The 20,042-nt window shown below is 48.4% G+C and overlaps 1 protein-coding gene across 3 annotated transcripts in view; it reads right to left on the bottom strand.

Annotated features, from left to right (window-relative positions):
* LOC138761579 (neuropilin-2-like) overlaps window positions 1-20,042 on the bottom strand; it is a 136,299-nt gene that overhangs the window by 75,582 nt on the left and 40,675 nt on the right. For 2 of the 3 annotated variants that reach the window (XM_069933911.1, XM_069933913.1), the window contains exons 3-7: window positions 15,569-15,750; window positions 10,934-11,164; window positions 8,346-8,501; window positions 6,942-7,111; window positions 329-484 (exon numbers count right to left, since the gene is read on the bottom strand). In XM_069933911.1, the coding sequence (XP_069790012.1) occupies window positions 329-484; window positions 6,942-7,111; window positions 8,346-8,501; window positions 10,934-11,164; window positions 15,569-15,750 (895 nt within the window). The remainder of the gene's footprint in view (window positions 1-328; window positions 485-6,941; window positions 7,112-8,345; window positions 8,502-10,933; window positions 11,165-15,568; window positions 15,751-20,042) is intronic. The other variant, XM_069933912.1, reaches the window with a different exon arrangement.

The following is a 20,042-nucleotide window of genomic DNA, read 5'->3' as shown; positions in this document are numbered from 1 at the left end:
TCCCTTGGGGCTTCTTAACTATCCTATCAACCTGCGTGCAAACTTTGGAGAGATGTATGGATTGGGATCCAAGGTCCCTCTGCTCTTCCACTGTTAATCGTCCAACCATTAGTTCAGCCTTCACGTTTGACCTTCCAAAATGCATCACCCCACACTTATCCAGATTGAACTCCATCTACCACATCTCCTCCCAACTCTGCATCCTGTCTATATACTTTTGTAACCCAATGACCATCTTCAGCACCATTCACAACTCCTCCAACCTTCGTACCATCTTGTGAACAAATCCCCATCATAGCCTTGCCCAAACAGTGTACCCTCGCCTTACCTTGTGGTTCTTCCCTTGCCGATATGTCATCCACTCTTCACCAGTAGAGCTCACCTCCAACTTGTAGCTGCTGACATAGTAAGTCTTGGATGTATCCACAGAGATTGCTCCCTGGGTAGCAATGCCGGTCAAGATCTTTAGAGTTCCCAAGTCCACCTGCAAGCAAGAGGAGGATCAGAATTGGGCAGATAAAACAAAATAAAAAGCGCCCTTTCTTCCAAAATCCTGCGTGATTCTGAGAGGCATAGATAAGGCGGCCGGTCGACACTTTTCCCCTAGCAAACACCAGAGGACATCTGTACAACGTGAAGGGAGGGAAGTTTAGGGGAGATGTCAGGGGTAAGATTTTTACACAGAGAGTTGTGGGGTCCTGGAATGCTCAGGGGTGGTGGTGGAAGCTGGAAGTAAAGGGTGATTTAAGAGACCCTTGGACAGGTGCATAGATGGAGGAAAAATAGAGGGTTATGGGATGGGAATGGTTCAGGTTTTTTTGGTGCAGCCTGAAGGGCCTGCATGTGCTGGACTGTCCTATATTCTAAGAGGTGTTGTTCTGTTCTCTCTTTTTTTTAAAATTTTTTATTTTTCACACCATAAATCACATTAGCCATGATATACACTATTTCTTTTTCACACATATACAGTGACTTTTTCTCCCCCCACCCCCTTTCCTCCCAAACCACACCCCCACCCCCCCTCTCATCCATTTTAGGTATACAATCTAGGTTGCATTAAGCCAGTCAGACAATGTTGTCATTCAACAAAATTACACCAGAAATTCTACTGAGTCCATTCTTTTCTTTCCTTCTCCTTCCATCAACTTAGGTAATGTTTGTCCCCGGTAGGTTTTCGCTATTGTATTTAATGTAAGGCTCCTATACTTGTTCGAATATTTCAATATTATTTCTTAACCTATATGTTATTTTTTCTAATGGAATACATTTATTCATTTAAATTTAGTAGTTTCTTCCTTTTAATTTGGTTATGTATTCCATTAATATTTAAAGACATATAGTTCAGCGTAGCCCTTTTATATTTTGTTTATCTTCTCTTTCCGTTTTTCCATCATTACCTTTCCTCCTTTTCCATTTCTGTTTTCTTATTTTCAACTCTTTATAAGACAACATTCCTACAACATCCAACATTTTCCTTATTCTCCTATTTCTATCTTATTTATCCCCAATCTCCCCTTCACCTCCTGAGTTGTCCTTTATCCCTTGTCGGACAACCACATCTCCCCTCTCCATTTGGATTTGCGAATCCACTCGCAAGCGTCAACTGATTTTGCAGTGACCGCTATTTCCCCCCACCCCGCCTCCCCCAGAAAAGATTTCACTTTTCATATGTCACAAAGGTCACTCTTTTAATTCCCTCCTTATTCTCTCTATTCCATTACCTTCCCTTATTAATTCTTGTCTATACTATCTATATTTTCCTTTAAGTACAGATACATTCACGTATGCTCATTGACTCTATTCACTCTTATACCTTTTTACCCGCATACATATCAATCGTGATCATTTTTACTCTCATTACCCGTCTTCATCCCTCAGTCTATTTTTGTCTTTACCCACATACATATCAATCGTGATCATTTTAACTCTCATTACCCGTCTTCCTCCCTCAGTCTATTTTTGTAATTGTTCTGCAAATTTTCGTGCTTCTTCTGGATCGGAGAATAGTCTGTTTTGTTGTCCTGGAATAAATATTTTCAATACCGCTGGATGCTTTAGTATAAATTTATACCCTTTCTTCCATAAAATCGCCTTTGCTGTATTGAACTCTTTTCTCTTCTTTAGGAGTTCAAAACTTATATCTGGATAAATGAAGATTTTTTGCCCTTTATACTCCAGTGGTTTGTTGCCCTCTCTTACTTTTTCCATTGTCTTCTCCAGTACCTTTTCTCTTGTAGTATATCTTAGGAATTTTACTACAATAGATCTTGGTTTTTGTTGTGGTTGTGGTTTAGAGGCCAATACTCTATGTGCCCTTTCTATTTCCATTTCTTGCTGTAGTTCTGGACATCCTAGGGTCTTAGGGATCCACTCTTTTATAAACTCCCTCATATTCTTGCCTTCTTCATCTTCCTTAAGGCCCACTATCTTTATGTTATTTCTTCTGTTATGGTTTTCCATTGTATCTATTTTTTGAGCTAGTAGTTCTTGTGTCTCTTTAGTTTTTTTATTAGATTTCTCCAATTTCTTTTTTAAGTCTTCTACCTCCATTTCTGCTGCTACTGCCCGCTCTTCCATCTTGTCCATTTTCTTTCCCATTTCTGTTAAGGTCATCTCCATTTTATTTATTTTCTCTTCTGTGTTGTTTATTCTTTTTCTTAAATCCTTAAATTCCTGTGTTTGCCATTCTTTAAATGACTCCATGTATCCTTTAATAAGAGCAAGTATATCCTTTACCTTGCCTTTCTTTTCTTCTTCTATTTCTCTGTACTCTTCCTCTTCCTCTTCTTCTTCCTCTGGGTTGACCATCTGTTGTTTCTTTGGTGCCCTTTCCTCCTCTTCTTTCTTGTTTCTATTGTCTTCTGTGGTCTCTTCTTGCTGCAGGTGTTCTGCAGCTGTCGTTGCCGGCTGTGGAGATGGACTCCCCAGCTGGTCCCCCCTCCCGTCGGTGTGTTTTTTTTCATTCGCATCGCGCATGCGCGATACTTCGCGCATGCGCGGTTGCGCACTTTTACTCGGCTCTGCGAGCCATTTTTGTAGTCCATTATTTACCGACCTGAGGGAGCGGGTTTCTCTCTCCGCAGCGGGCCTCTTCGGACAGGTAAGGCCTTCACCTTTTTCCTCCTTTGTCTTCTCTTCCTCTCTTCTTACCGTTGCTTTCGATTTTTCTTTTTTTGTCGCCATCTTCTTTCCACCTTTATACTCACTTTTCTGTAACTTTTATTTCTGTGCCTTTGTGTTTTCCTTTGTTTTTCCCGACTTTTCTGGAGAGGGCTGGAGTTCACCGTCCGGCCACTACTCCATCACGTGACTCCTCCGTTCTGTTCTCTCTTTATCTGAATTTATTATCATAAACATTCCAGCACAGTACAGGCCCTTCAGCCCATGATGTTGTGCCAACCTATAGAAATCTACTCCACAACTATCTAATCCTTCCCTACCACACACCCATAACCCAATGGGTCTGCCAAAGATTGTTTCCATAAATTTCCCTCAATTAGATTTAGATTTAATTATTGCCATGTATACCAAGAGATAATTTCTGTGGCAAGCTATTAAAATGATGGCAAAGAGTTCTACAGGGATGGTTTTGTGTCCCTGCAATGGAAACTACTGAGAACCATGTTCTATTCCTGTTTTATTAAATTCAGTGTGCAGCTTTTCAAAATGTGGGCAGAGATAGATTGCAGGCAAGGTCAGCTCTCATTGCTCAGTCCAAACCACTGGCGGTTTAGAGAAGCTGTTGGGGAAACCATTGCAGTAGGGATTGTTCTGCAGAACTAGCTGGTGAGGAGACGCTTTTGGGATTCGTGCAAAACTGGTAGAAGGTTCTGAACGTTGGTGCTGGCTAACATGGTGGTGAAAGTTGCCAGCAATTTCTGCTTCTGCCCTTCAGAGTATGGAGGTTATGGGCTTGGCAGGAGCTCCCTGAGTGATCTTGCCAAGTCCTGTACGAGTGTCCAACAATTAATCTGCACTGCAGGCATAATGCAGCATGGCGAGGAGAGGGGAAGGGAGTGAGGAAAGGGGGAGGCGGCAGGGAAGGCCAAAAAGCAAAGGGAGCTGATGTCTGAGGGGAAGTGATGGGGAGGAGGCTGAGGTCATGCAGAGGAGGGTACATTGAGGTGTAGGGGAAGGGTGTTTGAGGTAATTGGGAGGCATGCAAGATGGTGGGGAGGGGAGGGGTTGAGGTGAGGACAGAGCAGTGTTTGAGCTGAGGTGAGGGGTTTGAGGTAGGGGGTTGAGGTGGGGATTTTGAGGTGGGGATTGAGGTGGAGGGTTTCAGGTGGGGGTTTGATGTGGTCATTTGAGGTGTGGGTTTGAGATGAGGGGTTTGAGGTGAGGGTTTGAGGTGGGGGATATGAGGTGGGGGTTTGATGTGGTGGCTTGAGGTGGAGGGTTTGAGATGGGGTTTGAGGTGGGGGCTTGAGATGAGGGGTTGAGGTTGGGGGGGTGATTCGTAGTGCAGGGGTGGAGTACACATGAATCAAGCACATCTCACAGCTTCGGGAGACCACTGGAGCCTCCCACTAGTGGGAGGGAACCAATCTTACTGGCCAATCTCTCATCTAGTCTGGCTTCCAGCTGTGTACAGGGCACCGTGACTGAGTGGACCACACTGACTCTACCTGATGCTAAGGCCTGGCTGTCTGGTGCAGTGGGGTGTGGGGCAATGTTTCTCACAGCAAATTGCACACAACTTCTGGCCTCAGCCTCACTGACTTCATTGGCTGCCTGACCTGTCCGTCATCTTTAAGCACTGCCCTGCCCCATCTTGACTTCAATCAAACGATATCTCCACTCTCCTCTACTTTTTCAACCACAAAACAAACAATTTCAATTTCTGGAAATCAGCTGTTCTTTCCTGGATACTCCCGGATGATGCAGCGTTGGTGATGCTATATTGGGGCTGGGTTATGTTCAGCGTACATTACCCTGTCACTCAGCATGCCCGAGAATACAGTCAGTACATGAAAATCAATACAAGTGGAGATCCAGAACAATTCACAGTGCGACAGCTGCTACGTATCTCTTGGCAGAGAGCACAAAACCCACAGTCTCTTCCTCCCAAGTTCCATTAGCTCATCGAAAGAAATCAATGTAATTTTGATGTGATCTATTGGATGAAGCAACCCAGGGCTTCGCTTGAGAAAGGGAGAGGAAGGAGGGAGAGAAAGAGAGGGGGAAGAGAGAGGGATGCGGAGAGAGAAGAGAGGGGTGTGGGAATGAGAAAGAAAGAGAGAGAGAAAGAGAGAGATTAGCCTCTTTCCCACTGGAATCCCAATTAATAGGCTGTGCAGTATCCTGGGATATAAAGGCCTTTGTGCTATTTCCACTGGGCCACCCTGAACTGGGAGACTAATTGCTTTTCCACTGCACACATTCATTTCTGGGGATCAGATAGTTCTACCTTCAGCTGGAAACGGGTGACTTTCTGCTGACCCTTTTCCACTGGTTTAATCGGCACACCTGCGTCGGCAAATGCCAGGGATATGAATCGGGGTCGAGGCCATCAATACCTGGCGTGAAATTACATCATTTGATGCTGACATACTGGCTGTTTTCTTTCTCTAATGGGCTCTGTCCCCGTTAATTCCTGGGACAGTGGAAAAGGGGCTGATGCCTCTCATAATTTTACAGACTTCTACTAAGTCTCCTCTCATCCTTCTACGCTCCAAAGAGAAAAGTCCCAGCTCTGCTAACCTTGCCCTTATCAGTCTTATTTCCCAATCCAGGTAACATCCTGGTTAAATCTTCTCTGTACCTTGCGTGCCGATTAAACCAGTGGAAAAGGGACAGCAGAAAGTCCCCTGTTTCCGGTTGATGGTAGACTCTCCGATACCCGGGGATGAGATGTGTTCAGTGGAAAAGCAGTCAGTTTCCCGATTAAAGGTGGCCCAATGGAAACAGTACAAAGGGCTTCCTTTTCAGGGACACTGCAGGGACACTGGGATGCCAGTGGGAAAAGGGTGGACAGCCTGCACCTTTTTCCCAGGGCTGGAATAGCAAACACCAGAGGACATATGTACAAAGTGAAGGGAGGAAAATTTAGGGGAGACATCAGGGGTAAGTATTTTACACAGAGAGTTGCGGGTGCCTGGAATGCCTTGCCAGGGATGATGGTGGAAAGTGAAACATTAGGGGCACTTAAAAGACTCTTAGACAGAAACATGGATGGAAGAAAAATAGAGGGTTATGAGGTAGGGAGGGTTTATTACTTTTTTTAAGGAATATATGGGTCAACACAACATCGAGGGCTGAATGGCCTGTACTGGGCTGTAGTGTTTGATGTAGCCCTTAAATAGTGTCACGTGATCTCAACCCATATTTCAGAGGACAGATAACAGCATCAACATTGAAATTCTGCTCGAGTCCGGGTCAAGAATATTCAGCGTTCGCACTCAATGCCACCAATTAATCAATGTTAGAACATGACGCCACATAAGCAAGCCCTTTGGCCCATCTAGTCTGTGCTGAACTATTATTCTGCCTTGTCCCACTGGCCTGCACGCAGACCATATTGCTCCATACCTTTCCCATCCATGTACCTATCCAAATTGGTAGGAAAACAGTGCTGGTGTTTGCCCATGTGGTGGGAGACCGTCACGATGTGGGCTCGTCACCTCTGATTGCCTGTTAAATTTAAATACTAAATTTACACATACACCACGGTAACAGGCCCACAAACCTGTGCCACTCAAATACCCCAATTAACCTACACCCCAGAGGAAAACCAATGCCGACACAGAGTAGAACCTGGATCGCTGGTGCTGTAATCATCTCGTGCTGGCTGTGTTCATGGAAGTCCAGTCAACCCGCTGATCGATGCCTGAGGCCCACCTCCCAGTTTGCTGAGCAGTTCCCTGCTCCGGGGGTGCTCTTTGCCCTCTCTTTGAACCCTCCTGCTGGGATTGTCCTCTTCAGCGGTCCCCAGGACCTACCTGAATCCATTCTCTGGCACTGTCATCATTGGGTGTCCAGCCGTTGACGTGGTGGTTGAGTCGACCTTGGCTCGCCTCCCAGTTTCCCAGGGAGTAAGTGGAAGAAGCAATGATTTGCATGTTGCTGATCAGGCCAGACTCCATTCCCAGGGGGTTGTTGCACTGGTAAGCTGCAAATACAATGGTGAAGCTGTGACTCTGGGGCATGGCCAAATCTGAGCTGCAACAAAGCATTCTGGATTGGCGCAGCAGTGAGTGCAAGGCCTTTACAGCTCCAGGGACCAGGGTTCAAATCCCGCACAGTCTGTAAGGAGTTTGTATGTTCTCCTCATGTCTGCGTGGGGTCTCCCCCCCCCCCCCCCCCGGGGGCTCCGGTTTCCTCCCACTGTTCAAAAAGTACCGGAGGGTTGTAGGTTGTAAATTAGGCGGCGCGGACCTGTGGGGCTGAAATGGCCTGTTACAACGCTGTATGTCCAAATTTAATGTCCACCAAAAGTTTCAGCGAGCTCTTGGCAAATCACAGGAACACGACAGAGGCCCAGGGTCAGGGCCTTCAGCTCCCAATCTCTGGGCTGTACATGATGCCAAATTAGACTAAATCTCCTGCCTGCACATCTCCTGCCTGCCTGTCCAAAATCCTCTTAAACCCAGTGGCCCTCAACCTTTTCACCAAAGGTGCTCGGTGATTAGTCAGGGATTGCCCAAGGTGGTGAAAAAAAGGTTAAGAACCATTGTAAATGCTGCCGTTATTTGGTCACTAACCCTCGCGGCCCCTTCCAAAAAATGCGCCCCATACATCTCCTTTAAACTTTCTATTCCCTCAATTTAAATGCATAACCCCCTTAGGACCATAGAACACTATAAACAGAAACAGGTCCTTCAGCCCATCGAGTCTGTGTTGCCCAATTCACCTTCAAACCCCCCCCCCCGGTACGTTTCAAACAGTGGGAGGAAACCAGAGGCCCCCCCCAGGGGACAACCCACATAGACATGGGGAGAACTCCATACGGCCAGCAGGAGGTTTGCACCGATCGCTGCCTGTGTAACAGTGTGGCGCTAGCTGCTACGCCAACTGTGCTGCCCTGAACCATCAGGTTCGCCCGCAGCCTCTGATGTCCAAGAGGAGGTGATCCCCAGTTTGTCTAACCTCTTCGTATGGCTCATGCCAGGCAGCATCCTTACAATGGGATGATTAACAGGGACCATTGTACCAGTGTATTTGCACCAATGAAGCTTCAAAAGAGATCCCCATCTATGAAAAATCATCCAGGGGACCACAGGACCAGATGGTCTATGCTGTGGGTACTTTCCCCAAGCAGGTATTTAATTCATGTGAATTTTGTTAGCACCCCTCATGCCCTCAGCCCACTGTTAAACTGTGCCAGTGCCACATGCCCTACTCACAGTCCTGAGTCTCCTTCATTGTGATGTTGTACTCCGCCGAGAAGCCATCCTTTGCCACGGCCATATCAGTGTGGAATGTGAGCGACATGATCCCTGTGTCGGAGTGGATCACGGCTGGGATCTTTGAGCCACAGTAGCGCCCAATCAGAGGACTTACTGCGGACAAAACACAAAAGGTGAAGTCGGGAGCGGTTTCCAAGAATGAAACTTGCACTGGGGAAAAAAAAGCATATCAGGTGAGAACCTCTGGGGCATCCAATTCTTTGGCAGGGCATAGAGCACGTGAGACTGCGGGAACCTTTTGGAAAGGATTCAGCAGCAGTGTTCGCAAACTGTCTCTGCACTCAAACCCCTGCTACCGTACAACCTTTTCCAAAATAACCGGACAGCACAGGTTAGCCTAGCGGTTTAGTATAACACTATTGCACTGCCAGCAACCTGGGTTCGAATCTGGTGCTGTCTGGAAGGAGTAGGTACACTCTCCCTGTGTCTGCGTAGGTTTCCTCTGGGTGCGCCCACCCTTCAAAGACATACGGGGGTTGTAAGTTAATTGGGGAATTAGTTGGGTAGAACAGGCCGGAAGGGACTGTTACAGTGCTGTATGTCTAAATTTAATAAATTAAAAATACAGATAGACATTCGATATTCTGTTAAACAATAAATGAATCTGCTTCCCTTTTGCATCCAATGAACATCACAAAATCACATGGCTCATGATGCCCACTTTGCCCTCAGCTTTCCCTGTAAACCACGGAGAGGTACCGCAGAGTAATGGGCCATTTGGCCAATCAAACCTGTGCTAAATATCGACCATCCATTTGCACGAGCCCTGCATCAACCCCCACCCCCACCACCAGACTCTACCGCTTGTCCACTTATGGTGGGCAGTTAAACAACCAAAGCCTCCTCTCTTTGGGAATGCGGGAGGAAACCAGAGCACCTGGGGGAATCCGCACAGTCCCAGAGAGATCGTGCTGACTCCTCGCCAATGAGCAGCCACGGTCGGGATGGAACCTGGGTCTCGGCACTGCAAGGGAATGGCTCGCCACTGGGCCATCACTGGTCAAGGGGTGCGATGGGACTTCCATCAGATCACTCCACAAGAGTCAGAGGGTTCCACTAGTCCCATTTGCTCTGATTGGCCTGCTTGCCTGGAAATCCAACGGACTTGTCAAAATGTCTTTTGAAATTTCAATTGTCCCCACCTCCACCACATTCCACGCTAGCTCATTCTGCATTTCCAGCACACTCCTTGCAAAACTTCTTGGGAATGAGAACTGGGTGGAACAGACAGCATGGAGGTTGGCGCCACCCTGTTACAGCGCCAACAATCGTGACTGGAGTTTGAATCCCACTCTGTCTACAAGGAGTTTGCACATTTTCCCCGTGTCTGCATGGGCTTTCATGGGGGAGAGCTCTGGTTTCCTCCCACCGTCCAAAACGTTGTAGCTTTAATTGGCTGTAAATTGGGCGGCATGGACTCGTGGGGCAGAAGGGCCTGTATGTCTAAAATATTAAATTTTAAAAATTAAAATAAAGGTGCCCCTCAGGTCCCTCTTAAATCGCTCCTCTTTCATTGTCCCTACCCTGGGACAAAACCATAACTTTAACCCAAAACTTATCCATGCCTCTCGTAATTTTAAAACCCTCTGTAATGTCCCCTCTCAGCCTCCAGGGAAAAATGTTCCAGCCTCTCAAATCTTCCAGGCCTGGCAACAGTCTCATGAATCTTTTCTGCATACTTTCCTCCTTCAATAATACCCTTCCTACAGACAGGTGACCAGAACCATGCATAATGTGGTCCTCACCAATGTCTTGCACACTTGCAACATGGCCTCCTTGCTCCTGTACTTGTGAAGTACATCAAATACCTCTTTCACCGCCCTGTCTCCCTCGTTGCCACTTTGATGGAACTACATACCTACTGCTCCCAAGTCTCTCCATTCTACTACACTCCCCTAAGGCAGTGCAGGCTCTCTTAACTGGCGCTCCATGGTCCGGCATCTCACGTGGTCGGGCATGTTTGAATCTGCTGCCGTTAGTACAAGCTCCTTACAGACAGTGAAGGACTCGAGCTCCGGTCCCGATCGCTGGCGCAGAATCACCGTTGCGCCAACCACCATGCCAACCATGCTGGTCCACAGCGCTATTTCCTGTTTTAAGCTTTGTGCTATCTTTGATATGTTTATGTAGGGTGTTCACTATTTCTGTTTTCCGGCATTTTCTGTGGTCCGGCAATGGCTAGGTCCCAACATCACTGGATTAACGAGGTACAAACTGTACTGTTCACTACCTGACTTTGTTCAGTTTTAAAGAATGCACATAGGGCTCAGGTAGCAATGTATTGAACAATAGTTTGCCCTTATTAAAGACTAACAGGCAAAATAATTAAAAAGAAACATTTTTAAGTGGACAGTGCAACATTTTCTTATCTGGCCCTTCTCAAATTTTGTGGAATTCTTTGACTGCTGAAGCATTTGGAGAACAGGGTGAATCCGTGACCAGAACAGCTGTGATCTAATTGAATGATGGGCCAGAAGTCCTCACACAACTTCTGATGTTCCTCTGTAAACCACCAAGAGGCTTACCCTCTGGAAAGCCGTCCCAGATGTCAAGATGGTCGTATCTGCAGTCTGTTGGTCCGATCTGCAATGGGTCGTATTCGAGGTCAAAGGTCAGCATTGTGAGTGTCACCTCTGATCTCGGGGGAGCCAGGATGATATAGGTGCAGTACAGGTTGTGAGGGTACTTGTCAGGGAAACTGGGAGACTCGATCACACCGCTGAGAGCTGTGAAGTTCTTTGAGCAGTCATCGGACCCTGCAGGAGAAAATAAACAGGAGGCGGCTCGTCAGAAGGGCACCATACCCAAAACAAGCTGGAACACACTTGTCGGGCACCCCTGGGACCTAGAGCAAAGAGAGTGCCCCTGGCCACCTTCCTCTGAGTGGGAAATCTTATATTTTTAACACCATGCTCACCGAGTTGTACGAAGGTTCCGACAACTGTCTGGAACCTAAAATCAGAAACGCTGTCAGCCGAATCGTCACCTGTGCCGAGATACAGTGAAAAGTTTTGTTTTGCATGATTTTAGGTTAAGCATAGTACATCGTGCATTAATAGGGCATAGAACATTACAACACAGTTCAGCCCCTTCAGCCCACGATGTTGTGCAAACCTATATAAACCTAAACCTTCCCTCCTTTGCACCCTTTAGTTTTCTTGCCTGTCTAAGGGTCATTTGAATGTCCCTACTGTACCAGCCTCCACCACCACCCCTCACAAGGCCTTCCAGACACCCACCACTCTCTGCGTAAAGACCTCCCCCGGACTTTCCTCCACTCACCGTAAACAGATGAGAAACAGGCACCGGCTAAGCCCCCACCTCATAATCTAGTAGACCTCTATGAAGTCACCTCTCATCCTTCTTCACTCCAAAGAGAAAAGGCCCAGCTCTGCTAATCTTGCCTCATGAGATACGTTCTCCAATCCAGGCAACATCCTGGAAAATCTCCTCTGCCCCCTCTCCGTACCTTCCACATCCTTCCTGTAATGAGGCGACCAGAAGTCCAGGGTGTGGTTGCAAGGTTGCAAAGACAAACTATGGCAGATGATCTCAATCTTTTTCTTCCCACTCACGTACCACTTTAAGTAATCCCTATGCCATCGGTGATTAATAAGGGACTGTTTAATGTGGGTGGGAAGGGAAGGTTGAGAACCACTGCTCTAGACCCAATTGTCACTGAAATATTTGGCTTGAGAAAAATTGTCATTGGCCCATTTCCTTTGGAGACATGAAACCTTGCACAGAACGAGTCAACGCGGGACGATTAAAACAGAGATTTTCAAACTTTTTCTTCCCACCCACGGACCACCTTAAGCAACCCCTTACTGATCACAGAGCACTGATGGCATACTTAAAGTGGGATGTGAGTGAAAAGAAAAAGGTTGAGAACCACTAGTTTAGAGGGATGTATGCAGAATGCAGGCAAATGGGACTCTAGGCAGGACAGATGCTGCAAGGCCATATTTTACCAATGAGGGGTCCATTTAAGAGCCTGATAACAGCAGGGAAGAAACAATCCTATAATCCGAAGGGTCACATTTTCACATTAAAAAATCTTGGTGTGACGGAGCCTGGGGAGGGGAGTGTGACCAGGACAGGATGAGTCTTTTAATATGGTGGCAGCGGGAGGTCCTGGGAGGTTAATTAGTTACATCAGTACAGGCCTCAGGTAATTTCAGATCTTAGTTAGATATTAGTTAATTAGTATAGATCTGTATTACAGATTAAAAACATGCCAGGCATGACTGAACCAGAGTATGGCAAGCTAAAGAACTGTAACCTGTGTAAACAGCAATTATGAACAGCAATTCCAGATGGGCCCTGAATCAGCTGCCCATCAAATTGAGGTGAGAGTGGGATTGGACCATTTTAAAGCTGCCCCGCCTTTCGGGGCCAAGGGCAGATTGCAATTAATGAGCAAGACTGACATTCTCTGATGGATTTAGAAGTATGGGGTGGTTCCATATTTCTGAGGGAGACACTGGGTGTTATAGAGTCAGAGATTCATAAAGTAACAGAGCAGGGAAATAGGCCATTCAGCCCACTAAGATTATACTGACCATTAATTGCCACTAAACATACATCAATGCCACATTCTCCCATCAACTCCTCCGCCCACACGCTGGGGGAAACTTACAACGACCGATTGACCCCACGAAGACGGTGGGGGGGGGGGGGGAGAGGGTCAGGATCGAACCTGGAAGCATTCCCCAATGGTTGACTCGAGAACTTGTGGCCGCCAGCCTTACAGGCCAGTTGACAATTGGCAATGAGACGCAGTCCACAAACTTGGCAGGTTAAAGACAAAATGCATTTTGTCTGGCAGCCCGACAGTGTTGGGTCTCATAACACAGGAGTCTACCCCAGTGTCACCATATCGGCCGGCGCTGATCCCTCAGGATGTACAGTTAAGTGTGTTTGAAAACAACCACTGCATAACACAAAGGAATTGAACCCTTTATAAATAACACCAGCTGGCTTAGATCTTGTGCAATAGGGAATAACACAGTTACTGACAGTTTGGATGACTTATAAACTACCTCGGGTTTTGGGCTTCAAGGTCCTGGATACCGTTCCTTTTGACTATTTTTCTTTTGACTGATTTCCTTAATGGAGCAACATTTCCAAAATGACTTGCAGGTCCATCAATCACAAGTATAGTTAAAAGCCGACTGCCTGCAAAGTACGTGATGTTTCTTTTGTACATCGAGGATGTACCAGGATTACTTCATTCCCAATCAAGATAACTTACTTTGCACACACAAGCCCTGGGTACATTGGTGAATGTTAAATCTGACACACATGTGTGTGCACATCACACACACACACACACACACACACACACACACACACACACACAGATACACACACACACACACACATACACCACATACACACGCATACACACACAGATGCACACACGCCACACACCATGTACACACACAAAAGATACACACATACACCACATGCGCGCGCGTACACCACACACGCATGCGCATGCACGCACACACACCACAAACACACCTGCACACACACACACACGCACATACACCACACACGCACACACACTACAAACACACACACACACAGGCACAATTTATGAGACTTCCGTTTCTGAGCATTTGGTCGTTATCAGCTCACATCTCGCAGGCAGCAACTTCCTGCTGCTGATTCCTCCCCAGTGACCCTCACTGAGCAGTGTATCTGGCCGCGGGACATGAACATAGCAACGGCTTGGTCCTTATTCTGCCTCCTCCAAGGGTATTGATCAGACAGAATCCTGTCTCCCAGCAGGACGTGAGACAACTACGATTGGTCAATGGCATGGGCTTTAGTGGGTGGAGGAGGGGGATTTTGGTGGGAATTCCCAGGGTGCCTTTGCCTGGGGAAGAAAAGAGGGCTGAATTGGAGGACAGAGGCCTGGAGAAGGCTACAGAGACAAGGCCCAGGAGGAAAGGAGGACAGGAGTGATGTTTAACCCCAGCAAACCAAGGCGCAATGTAGCTAAGTGAGCAGAGTGGGCTGGTTCCCTAGCACTCACTGAGAACTGGGGCAGGGTGGCCCTCTCGGCTGTGACACCTCCCTCATTCAACATGGGAGCCTTATAGGAGGTGATCTTGGGTGGGGACGGGGAGAGCTGCTGGAAAGTGGCAAGTACTTGTGTCTCAGAAAAGAAGTGTCATGCCTTCCCTTTTCCCTGGCCATTTTACCCAACCCTCCCTTTCTCCCCTCCCTCAGATGCTTCTGGTTTTTTCTGCCTCCCTCTCTCTCTCTTAAGTCTCTCCTTCTCTCATTTCCCTGTCTCTTCCTTTCCTTTTCTCTCACTCACTCACCCCTTTCAAATTTTCTCTCTCTTACTCACACCCTTCTCTCTCTTTCTCATCCTCTATCCCCCCCCTCTCTCTCCCCTTCACTCTCTCATTTTCTCTCTCTCTCTCTCCCAGTCTCCATCTCTCTTTCTCCTCCCCTCCCTCTCTCTCTTGACACTCTCTACAAGCACCCTCCGCTCTGCTCTCTCCGACCCCCCCCCCCCCCCGCGGCCTATCCGTTGCTCTCCTCCATCAGCCACTCCCCCCCACTTTCATCCTCACTGTCCTCTTGGCTTTATGCACAGGGATGGACATGGAGGAGTGTTTGGTCTTTTTCTCACTCTCATGACACAGGCACAACATCTTGGCATTTCCAAATGTTGATTTATTGCCTTTTTGTTTCTCTCCCGCCTCGGAGAGCTCTCTGCACTCTTCCCATAAACTCCCTCTGCAAATTCAAAAGAGGTCCGAGGAGATTTGGGCACATCATCGAACAATCGACAGGAATGTTCCCTCCATAATTTTGTGTGTTTCTCCGAGATCGCCCCCTCCGTCTCCCCCTCACTTCCTCAACCACCTCTGCTCCACGTCCAGACTCTTTCTCAAGTAAGGAGTGCACGCAGTACTCCAGGTGTGGCCTACACAATTGCAGATGAACCTCCCTGCACGGAAGGAGGGATAATTCCTCCCCTACTCCCCTCTGTCATGTACGTTGGTCCTCTTCCTGCCCTGCGTTGGAGCAGCATCTTGTTCAGCAAGCCGCCTCTCCAAACATCTGATTCAAACCCGCTCGGATCACCCTCTGGCATCCACTTGGAGCCATGGTGGAGGCAAGAGGGGAAAGCCAACCTGTTCGAAAGATCTCGTAGCGCAGCGAGAATCCAGCTCCCTGGTGGGCGTAGTCTGACACAAACTTGATGTAAAGTGCAGAGCCTGAGGAGATGATTGAAGTGGGGGCAATGTTCCCGCAATGCTTTCCCAGCAGGTCCGCGCTCTCTCCGTCTCCGTCCCGGATCTCAATGTAGTCATACCTAAAGGGGCATGGAGAAGAGGCAGGTTAAAGGTCTCGCTGACACACTTTTCCAGGTGAGTGCAGCCCCTCAGGGGCTTGGTTCCACACTGACAGCCCGTCGACAGACCCTTCTCTCCACAACCATTCTGCCCCCGAAGCCCACTCAGCACAGTTTGTACCAACCACGGCCTGCACGGTGGCATCTCACCAGAGACGGCACCTTCCAAAGCCACCACCTCCACGGGCGAGGACAACAAGGGGAGCAAAAGCACAGTGGGGGGGGGGGCCGAGCAGCCACCCACCTTCCGAACTGCACACCATTCCAATTCGGGACATGCACCCCTGTTCTTTCACATTTGCTGAGTCAAAACCTGAAGCTCCTTCCCTACCATCACACCTCAGCAGTGAAAAAGGCCTCTCCCCACCAACTTTAGGGATGGGGAGCAGACATTTGGTTATGGTTAGCATGGCACAATTACAGCACCAGTGACCCTGGTTCGAATTTGGTGCTGCGTCTCCCCAATGCTCCTGTTTCCTCCCACCATTCAAAACGTATCGGGGGTGTAGGCCAATTGGGTGGCACGGGCTTGTGGCCTGGAAGGGCCTGTATGACTAAATTAAATTTAAATCTTTTACATGAATAAAAGAATGGTCATTTGCTCAGCATTAAAGATGAGAAGAAGGCTGTTTAGGGGAGATGAGCAGGGCAAATATTTTACACAGAGAGCGGTGGGTGCCTGGAACATTGAAAGACAGGCAGAGTCCATTAACCCTTTGGATTCTGGCCATTTTGAATTTTTCATCATATATTCTCTTGGCTGGGTCTAGTATGAACACCAGTACGATCCAGCTGGTGGTTGGGTATAAAACCAGTCCCAGAAACCAGGGCTTCGCCTCTCTTGGACGCTACTCTACCCTTTGAGTTCCTTTAGCAGATCGTGTCGCAGTGTCCCAGTGCTGCTATCCTAATGTCCTTCATGATTTAAGCTGACACCCCTCTGATGTCTCCCTCCAAGTCGGCACGGCTGACAGGTAGCTTGTACCTCCTTGACGGGAGAGTTCGGACAGCAAGGAGGTGCAGTCTGAGACAAATAGAATCAAATCTGCCTTGCATTAAGAGCCTTTCCTCTGTGTGTGGGTGAAAGGCATATCCACACCTTTCTGCAAGGTGAAGAATATTATGGTGAAAAATAAAGCCTTGGAATCAGAAGAAGGGAGCATTACCCTGTGGTTCTTCCATATGTGACGTTAAACCAGGCCCCAATCCCTCTCTCTTGTAAACATAAACGCTTTTGTAGCATAATTATGAAAAGGAGCAAGGCTGTTACCCCCGGCACCGTGGACAATGTTCAAGCCTCAGTAACATTACAGCTGGTGAACTGCCCGTGTGCTCTGAGTGGGAATGGGCTGAGTGCAGAGGTGTACGCTCGATATTTCAACAGTAATTACACTGCAACACATATTTGATTAGCTGGGTTGAAGTCTGACACATTCTGAGGTTGTAGAAGGTGCTGAATCAATGCAAGCCTTGTTCTTTCATTACTGAGAAGGTTGAGAGCTGCAGGCACTTCAGACCCTTGCTTGTCCTGGGACTCTCGGGATGCTGAGGTGCAAGCCTCACCTTCCACCAGCAGAGGACAGCACCAGCACACGGTGACAGTCAGTGTCATTCAGTCTGAGAGAGTGTGTGGGTGGGGGTGGGGGTGTGTGTGTGGGTGTGGTTTGGGGTGTGTGTGGGTGTGTGGGGGTGTGTGTGTGTGTGTGTGTGTGTGTGTGTGTGTGTGTGTAAAATGCATAAATAAGCAAATTTGGTGAACAAAGCGAAATGCAGATGGAAAGCTGTCACATTGGGTAGCTGAGGACAATGAAACATGTCAGGAATTTACCCCCCCCCCACCCCCACCCACCAAGGTTTGGGATGCAGGTTGTGTGCTGACAGTTTCAGTGCCCGCACGCTGCCAACCTTGCAGAGAAGTGATGGGGGAGTGAGATTGCTCTCTGAATGGAGATGGAAGAAAGGAGACAGAAGGATAGGGACAGAGGGAGACTCAGTGGGGCGGGGGAGGGGAGGTTAACTGAAACTGGAGAAGCTGATGTCAATGGCATCCGGTTGGGGATGGAGGCAGGGGCATTAAGAACAAAGACTTTGATGGAAAATAGGTGAAGCAAAATGCCATTCAGCCCTTCAAACCTGTTCAAAAAAATCATAGCTGATTGTATGACTACACCTTTACTCCCCTTTTTATGCTTTCAGCCCCTACCCCTTGAACCCTGGGCCACAAGGGAACATTGAACTCCCTTTTGGATAAATCTAATGAACTGCCCTCCAACTTTCTGAGACAGGGAATTCCATGGGTTTGAATCTGTCGCTGTCTGTAAGGAGTGTGCACATTCTCCCTGTGTCTGCGTGGGTTTCCTCCAGGCGCTCCAGTTACCTCCCACCCTGCATTACTTACCAGGAAGGGGAGGGGTTGTAGGTTAATTGGGGTATTTGGGTGGCACAGGCTTGTGGGCCGGAAGGGACCGCTACTGTGCTATACCTTTGTAGCAGCACACGAACCGAGTCGCAACCCGGCTCACAAAATGGCTGTCGAGCGCAGTGATCGGGTGGGCCCCCGCAGGGACCAGTGGCCGCCGTCCTGCCTGACCTCCCGCATGGCGGGAAATGGCCCCTGCAATGACATCACTCCTGCCATCAGAGGCAGGGAGTGAATATAATCAGTCTTCATCCTCGACCTGACTCACTCCACAGTTCACATAGCACGCAAGCTACATCTTTACATTAAAAAACTTTAACTCTCTAAGTGATTAAGTTTCCCCTCATCTCAGTCCAGTTGATCCTTCGAATGTGAGCCCCTTATTCTGGATTTCCAGACTATCCCGCACCCAACTTGTCCGATCCTCTCTGAATTTCACAGGTCTCATTGAGACCCCCTCTCATTCTTCCCAACTCCAATGAGTATAACCCTGTCCAACCTGTTCCATCCTCCATAGGTCAGCCCTGCCCTTCATTCTTCCATGCCGGGCAAAGCGGCAAGGCTTAATTAACAGAACTGCTGCCTCCACTGGATTGAGTAGATAAAGACTCAAGATAATGGCCAAGAAGACTGAGGACGGAGATGAGAAGGAACTGCTTTTTCCAGAGGGTGGTGAATCTGTGAATTCTCTGCCCAAGGAAGTAGTGGAGACGACCTCGTTCAATATGATAGGTCTTTGGAGAACAGGGTGATGGGGAACAGGCAGGCAGGTGGCAGGGATCAGCCCATTGTTGAACAGCAGAGCAGCTCGATGGGCAAGATGGCCGACTCCTGCTCCTTTTTACTGCGTCTTTATTGAGGGAGTTGAAAACTCAGTGCGGGCAAGCAGGGCCTCTAGAAGAGTGCAAAGGGTGAAATGTCCCTCCGCCAATCAGGTCCACGGTCAAAGTGCTAAGGCCACGATGGGTGGCACGGTTAGGCGCTATGTTGCCAGGTTCAAATCTGGCGCCACCTGTCCGGAGTTTGTACGTTCTCCCCATGACCTGTGGGGTTAGACTATTGAGTGCACTTGGGTGGCCATGGGGCCAGAAAGGCCTGTTACTGTGCTCAATGTCTAAAATCGAAAACCCATTCAGGAGATGCCTCCTCCCGACATTTTTGAAGAGCTCTGGACAGTGGTGGGGGTGGAGAGACCCTTTCCCTACCCAAAAATCCCATTTTTGAAGAGCTCTGGACAGTGGTGGGGGTGGGGAGACCCTTTCCCTACCCAAAAATCAGGCCACGTCCACTACGTTTACTCTGCAGGATGCCTCACACCACATGCAGTCATGCAGGGCGAAATCCCTCCAACTCAACCACCTAAATCCTACATTAATCCACTCATCGATGGCCCCCACCGCTCATCCGCACACCTGGACCAATTAATCAACTGACCCCACCACCCCCCCCCCCAACAGCTCCTGCACAGAAACCCAGTGAGTACATGAAAGTTCCCCATGGACAGCGATCGAGGGAAGAATCGAACTTCCATCCCGAGCGCCGTGAGACAGAGGCTCTAGCTGCTGCGCCTCCTTTACCCACCCTCGCCTCTTGATGAGTTGAGAGCTTGGTCGTCGACACCAAACCCCCCAGCCCTGCCCCGCCCCCCTCCCCCCCAGCGGGGTTAGCTGTGATAAAACACCCCGGGTTCACCTTTACCCAGCGGCACGGTTGGCGTAGTGGATATCACCCTGTCGGTAAAGAGTTGGTATGTTCTCCCCATGTCTGCGGGTGTTTTCCCCAGGGTTCCCACCGTTTGAAATGTACTTGGGTGTAATTGGGCGGCATGGGCTCG

This window comes from Narcine bancroftii, chromosome 4 (genome assembly GCF_036971445.1).
Source record: "Narcine bancroftii isolate sNarBan1 chromosome 4, sNarBan1.hap1, whole genome shotgun sequence".
Classification (NCBI taxonomy): Eukaryota; Metazoa; Chordata; class Chondrichthyes; order Torpediniformes; family Narcinidae; genus Narcine; species Narcine bancroftii.
Note: the sequence above shows the minus strand (reverse complement) of the source record. Positions and strands in the feature narration are given on the sequence as shown.